Consider the following 7132-nt stretch of genomic DNA (forward strand, 5'->3'; position numbering starts at 1 on the left):
GTGGAACTGAGGTCAAGGGGCAAGGCGCCACTAAATACTAAACCTGACGTAATGTCAGGGGTGCGTAGATGCATTGGGTTTAGCTGCACTGTGCCCCCTGCCCGTGAAAAGGTTTCCAGTGAACAGCTGTGCTGGGATAGGGATATCGTAGATGAGGAGTCCGTGGGAAGAACATCCATCAGAAAGAACATTACTGAGAGTTGTAAGTTATTTGTTCTTCGGGCTGAAAGTTTAGTTTGATATGAAGGATATCCTGGATGAAGGACCTTTAGAACACAACTTTACTGCCTTTTGACCTGGTAGTTGAGGCTCTGATACTGAAAGTCTGGGGGGAAAAGCCTGCCTCTGTTTCTGCGGTTGACAGAGTAGGCAAAGAAACACTGCCTGCCTACTGCACACCCTGCCTTTCTTTCCACCCACGACTTCCCTGAGAGCTTGATGGTTCAGGCTGAGAATGACAGTTTCCTTCGCTACCTCCCTACAGAAAAAGCAAGAGACTGGATGCTTTAAAGAAGAATGTTTTTGCCTCTGGCAATCTTGCCCTTGGAGCAATCAAAAGCCTTTTGCGCCCTGACCATTTTCTTTTGGCCTTTGGTCGTCATTGTCTAGGATGGGCAAACACCTACCAGGCAGGGAAGTTGGTGAGGGTTTTGAAGCCCTGGTTCCAGATGGCAGAGGGTCAGGGCTGGACCCAGATGAATGTGTGGGTGGGGCAAAGGCCAAAGGCACAGTGGTGAGGAGGCACTCCTGGATGAGGACCTTGGGGTGCACACAGGACATGCAGGCAAAGCTCATAGATAAGTCTTTTGATGGGCATAGCCTCTTTGGGGCGAAGGCCGATGACACCTTACAGAGATACCAGTCCTCGAAGACCATTGTAGAGTCCCTGGATCTGGTATTGCAATGGCCCACTGCTAGCATGGGTAAAGGATTTTGGCCCTCTGCCTGCCATGCCCACCTTAGAAGAGGGCAAACGGAAACCATACATTTAGCAGGTTCCCCCGAGGTAGGGGCAACAAAGCTCCCAGGGTTAGCATCTCTGCTACCATGGTGTCCTGTGGTGCCCAGGTGCAAAGCCCCTGTGAAGGCCACTTTCATCAGTCCCCAGTGGGAGGGAGAGTTTTCAGTTTCGGCTCGGAGTGGTGTCTCGCCACATTCAATGCTTGGGCCTTACAGGTTATTCACTCGGGATATGATCTCCCTTTCACTCAACGCCATCCAGATCATCCTCATTCCAGACGCTTTTGCTTTACCAATGGACCTTCTCCTTTTGAAGGAGGTTGTCAGCTTCTTAAGTTAAGGGTGCAATGAAATTGGTAACGCCCTCTGATCCAGTCAGGGGCTAGTGTTCAGTTTCCTTTCTGGTTCTGAAGGAGGACAGGGCCTTGCATCCTATCCTAGATCTGAGGCTACTGATTGTTTTATCTATACAAGGGCAAGCTCAGGATAGTATCTCTGGCCCTGATCCTCCAAGCCCCCTATCGACGGGACTGGCTGGTATCACTGGATCTTCAGGATGCCTACTTCCATGTTACCTATTCACATCAGGCACAGGAAGTACCTTAGATTTGTTGAAGGCTGTTGCCACTACCAGTTCGAAGTCCTGCCGTTCAGTCCATCTTCGACACTCAGGGTTTTCACCAAGCTGCTGGCAGTGGTCATGGCTTACCTCGGGAGGTAAGGCATTTTTGTCTTTCCCTAACTGGACTACTGACTCATCAGAACTTGCTCCCCAGACCAGACATCAGCTCATTTATTCAGTATGTGCAACCTTTTGCACAGCTTGTGCTTCGCCCTGAAGTTCAAGAGGTGTCAGATTTGTTTGTCTCAGTCCCTTCAGTTTATCAGGACGTCCCAGGACACTCTACCTGAGAAGAGCTTTTCAACCGGAGGACCACGCAGTTCACATCTTCCTGGTGGTGCAAGTCCCTTAATCCCAGCAACACATTCCTGTATCATCCTTCCTGTTCATGCTGGATTTCATAGCCTCCTGGTTGCTTCCGAGGCCCAACTCAGCCTGAGGTTGCTTTATTGGCTCCTCATTTGCCAGTGGTCTTAATTTCAAGAGAACATGATGGAACCTTTGTAGGTCTCGAGCATAGTTTCTCAAGAACTCTGGTGGTGCACCCTGCGAGACAATGTGTTGAAGGGGATTTTACTTCAGCAACCCTGGCCTCAGCTAACAGTAGTAACCAATTTGTCCTGGAAAGGTTGGGGCGCTCCCCTGTTGAATATGATGGTGAACGTACTGTGGTTTTCTTCTGAGTCTCTGCAGTACATCAATTTGCTGAAATTGAGCACAATCAAGCAAGTCCCAGTTGCTTTCCTCCCCTCTGTGTAGGGCAAGAGTCTATTGGTCTTGATGGAAAAGACAGTGGCCATGCTACTACTACTTCAACATGCAAGGTGGTGTGGGTTCCTTGCCTCTTTGCAGAGAATCAATGCCACTGTGGTTCTGGGCTCTGGGGAATATGTAGTTTCCAGAACAAAGAATGTCTTAGCAGATGCCTTTAGTGGAAAGGTTTTGGCCTCCTGCGAGTGGGAGCTCTGTCAGGATGTTCATTTGGAGATATGTTCCTGCTGGGGCACTCCTCAGGTGGAATGATCTGCTTCCAATGTGAACAATAAGTGCAAGTGTTCTGCTCCCTTGTATGTCCTCGGCAGGGAACTCTGGGGGATGCACTGTCAGCCAATTCATCCTCCCCTATGGGTTCCCACTGATCCTTGTCATTCCGCTGGTTCTCAGGATGTGGCACTTGTTCAGGTCCACATTGATTTTGATTGCTCTGGTCTGAGCTCCAAGAGCATGTTACCCAGAGCGTGTATCTGCTCTGCTCTCCGTCAGAATGGTGGGTCCTCCATCTGAACCATCATGCTTGGCTCCAAACATACAATGAGACTTGTCAGATGTCCTGGATGTGCTTCCCTCTTCTCAGAGGCCCACCACAAAGTATATTTTTGCCTGCAGATGGCGTACCTTCTCAATTTGGTGCTGTGAGTGGAATCTGAACCATTAAATACCTGTCAAATCCATAGTTTCAAGTCCAGAAAAAAAGTTAAATGACTTCCCAGAAACAAGCTTTTCTGTGCCCCAGGGTACCCAGTCGCTATCTTGGTTTTCAACAAAAAAAGCCTGAGCAAGTCTTTGACCACAATTTGCACTGTTTTGTAGTTTTTGCAGGAAGTGTGCAATCCGTTTCTGACATGTCAGTTTGTGGTTCGGGAGTGGGATATTAGTGCTGACATTCCATATGGGTGCTCAGTTGGTGCGCTTGCAATCATGTTCTTAGATTATTCACACTTAAATTGATTTTCCTTGTTGCCATTATATCCACAAGGCGACTGAGTTAGCTTCAGGTGTTATCTGTTAAACATGCCTATTTGGTTTTCTCCAAAGAGTAGGTGACATTGATGGCGAGACCTTCCTTCCTCCCGAAAGTGGACTTAAACTTCTGTTTCTCTCAAAAGTACCACCTTCCAGTATTTGTTTCTCTGCCTCATCCTTCGAAGGCAGAGGAGCCATTCCTTCAGCTGGACCTAGTGCAGGCCCTCAGCTACTACATCTCTTGAACAGGGACATCAGGAAAGATTACCAGCTTTTTGTGGTTTATGCTGGTGTCGAGGCTGGGACCAGAGGCTGTCATGGTAGATCATTCTCTTAATTTTGAAATGCTATGATCTGGCTGGGAAGAATGTGCCTGAAAGTCTTGCTGCTCATTCTACCAGAGGTGTGGCTGTCGCCTCGCAGTGAGTGGAGGGGGTGCACAGTCTGTATTTGACATTTGCCAAACCCTATGTGGGCTTTTCTGCACATGTTTGTCAAAGATTACTTCTTAAATTCCCTTTCAGGGAAGAACCCCCCGATTCGGCAGAATAGTCCTCCAGCGTTTTATGGTTTAGGTAGTGTCATCTCGCTCTCCTCCTTTCCTCCTGAGCCGCCTACTGCTGTGGGAGTCAATCCTAGATGAGGAATCCATGGGAGGAAAGAATCCACTAGAAGAAGAAATTGCTAACCTCTCGGTAATGTTCTTTCTGATGGGAAATCCTTGGGAGGAACATTCATCACCCTCCCAACCTGCCGCTGGAAACATTTCTGAAGATCTGCGCTACATATACAATATCATAGATGTGCAATCTGTGGGATAAACCTCCATCATAAAGAACATTGCAGAGAGGTAAGTGATGTGTTCTTTTCTAGATTACTCTCCTCCCAGGGAGACCGAGTTTAATGCATGTACCTGCTTTGCTGTGATGCCCGAGAACTGGAGACAGATTTGTAACACAGTTTAATCTGTTTAACGCTTTGAATTCCTTGCTCTTGTTTCTTGGAAGTCTTTTGGCTTTTTTCTGGACAAAAAGGCTTACGAAAAGCATGGTATCTTTATTCTCTGAGAGCCCTTGCAAGCATTTTGGGTTGCACCGGACTAAATGTTGGTAAGATTCAGTGTTCCTAGTTGGAGGAATTTCAGAGATTGAGGATATGATTAACATAAGAGATAAGAGTGGTAGAATGACTTAAAATGAATGTGCTTTCTTAGCTAGTATGCGATGTTCCATTTGTTATAGGCAGAGATATCCTACTGGGCACTTAGTCACTGATAATGCAATATCTGGACATGTCATTCTCTTTTATGATGTCTTTTTTTTTTTTTCCCTTCCCCTAGGTGGTTGGAATGGTAACCAGGAAAGACCTTGCTCGATATCGTATTGGAAAGGAAGGTTTGGAAGAGCTCTCTTTGGCACAGACTTGAGGATTTTTGCCACGTTTATTCCGCTGGTCCCCAAGCTGTAGACTGTGGGTGCTCTTCTGGAATTATGCTGCTATCAGTATTCAGCAGTCCGTTGCTAGCCCGATGGTGTCCTTTGGAACACTGGAACCTGAACTCCTTCTTTCCCGTAACTTTTGTAACTGAGCACATGAAGGCTGCAGAGGATTCAACACACTGCCCATCTTGGTTTCACAATGCGAGCCACGTGATGTCATTCCTATGGGGAAACTCCTCTCCCTGTGACAACCTAGACTCTAGTGTGTCAGAGATCTCTTCAACAAAACTCTGCTTCATCCTAGAGGCTGCCCTGTGGGGTTTAAATTCCTAGGACGCTAGGATGTTGGTACCTTTGCCACTGCAGTCAAATGTCGCTCAACAGTTTACACAGCCTCCCCACTAAAGTATATGGGTTATGCTGCTGATTGATTTTTGTGTTGCTAGATTGTTTGATGAATATTCGGTTTTTATTTGCCATTTACCCAGTTCCTTGGAAAGAACCCTGATGTATGTAATGCTTTCTTGCAAATTTACAACAAATGCGTATTGCACCTAGCCTTGATCAGTAGTAATTTAGGTAAGCTTGACATTCCAAGTTAAGTTAGTTGCGTTTTGAAGTGTCTCTTACATAAAGGATGCACGAGCATCTCATTCCTAATTCTTAATATTTTTTTTTAACCTGTTTTTAACGTATATCAAAAAATGTAATCTCCCAGATCTTTCTGTGTGCATTCTGTTGGCAGTAGGTGTGTAGGGAAAGTAAAAATATGGAATGGCCGGAGCATTTCAAATGCAGCACCAGGCACAGTGGGAGTACCTGAAACTATTTGTGATTGGATTGATATATGTCAGAATACTGTCGGAGCAGCAAGAAATGATCAGTCAATACAAGTGATGGCATAACAAATGTGGCAGAGTAATCATGCCAATGTCTTAGGACGTGAGATGTGTGGATACCTAAAGAAGCAGAAGTATTAAGGCCAAGTCATCGTGATGGCTGCCAGCAAGCCATTGCAGCACTTGAGTAAAGGCTCAGAAGCACTGGTGGGGTCGGGGAGAAGGGGAGGTAGTGCACCGATTTAGCAGTAGAGGCATCAGCCATATCACACTCCATATGGCTGGGAAGCTCTGAGGAGAATGCATTTGATGTAGTGAAGGGAGGTGCAGATGGGAGAATCTAAAAAGTATCAAAGGGGAAAATGGGCACGGATAAACTGTCTTTGGATGTAGCAGGCCAAGCTTCACTATGGACAAAGCACACACATTGACTTGGATATTTAGCTTGAGCTGTTCCCTTGCATAAGAAAACTAATATGGTCTTCATATATAAAGAGCAAAGGTTAGTTGTGTTCCGCTGTGTATACAGCATCAACCATGCTCTCCTAGGCTTGAGGTGCTCCTAATGCTTCCTTGAATGTTTCAAATAGTTTTCTAATGGTACAGTGTCTAACTCCAGGTCATGATCTAGATTAACTGTAGAAGGGTGCACGTTGATGTCATATCCCAAATATAGTGTTGGCAAGTTCCCATGTGTGGTAGATTCTAGCTCGTTTTCCCATACTAGGCTCCCTAGGTTTGATGGGAGTAGACTAAGACCACACAGCCTTTCTGTGGGTATTCCTGTTGTAGTAATCACCCACTTGTCTGTAAATTGTGTGTTATAAGTGCACCTGATCTTGTATGTTAACATACCACACTGCTGCTATTAAGAAACTCAGGCTGATCTACCCCTGACTCTACACCTACAGCATGGATTACACACATACTTGTATTTCTCTTGTGTTTTTGATAGTACCTGGTTTGATCAGGTTTACATGCTTTCTGTAACCTTATGTACCGTAATCTGAATATTATTTTTTGGTTTGATTGAGGCCCACAAACCTCTGCATACTTTGTTTATGCAGTCTCCATATTTTTAAATATCAGCAGGGACCAAAAAAGGCTAAAATAGGTGTGCTTTAATTTAGATGCACAATGAAGTACCCCTTCGTGCCAATGCCGTTGACGAAGTGGCAACTGTCTCACTATTGCAAGCTTTGTGTGCGTCCTTTTACCCTGATTCCCTTTCTGTGCCATAGCCAATTGGTATATATTTGATTGGCTAGCATCATCATTTTCGTTAGTTTTAGGATTCCTCATTTAGTCCCCTTTAGCTTTCAGACTAAAAGCACTCTAGGAAATTTGACATTGGTACACTATACACTAGTGATCTACCTTAAAACCCACTGCATGTGGTGTTTAGTCCCAATGCCTCTGACAGAAAGTGATCTGGACCCAGGAATTCGCTCTTGGTGCGAGAGCTTATTTTCCAGAAAGAAGAGTAAAATTGTGAGGCATAGCTGCAGTAGCTCTTCTAGCCTTGAAAC

At 45.6% G+C, this 7132-nt stretch overlaps 1 protein-coding gene across 2 annotated transcripts in view; it reads left to right on the forward strand.

Annotated features, from left to right (window-relative positions):
* The window catches only part of CLCN7 (chloride voltage-gated channel 7), an 823350-nt gene extending 817919 nt beyond the window's left edge, over positions 1-5431 (forward strand). For both annotated transcript variants that reach the window (XM_069646815.1, XM_069646816.1), the window contains one exon: positions 4665-5431. In XM_069646815.1, coding sequence (XP_069502916.1) covers positions 4665-4751 — 87 coding nt within the window. In that variant the 3' untranslated portion in view covers positions 4752-5431. The remainder of the gene's footprint in view (positions 1-4664) is intronic.
* The last annotated feature ends 1701 nt before the right edge of the window (positions 5432-7132 follow it).

Source organism: Ambystoma mexicanum, chromosome 2q (genome assembly GCF_040938575.1).
Source record: "Ambystoma mexicanum isolate Mex_15411 chromosome 2q, UKY_AmexF1_1, whole genome shotgun sequence".
Classification (NCBI taxonomy): domain Eukaryota; kingdom Metazoa; phylum Chordata; class Amphibia; order Caudata; family Ambystomatidae; genus Ambystoma; species Ambystoma mexicanum.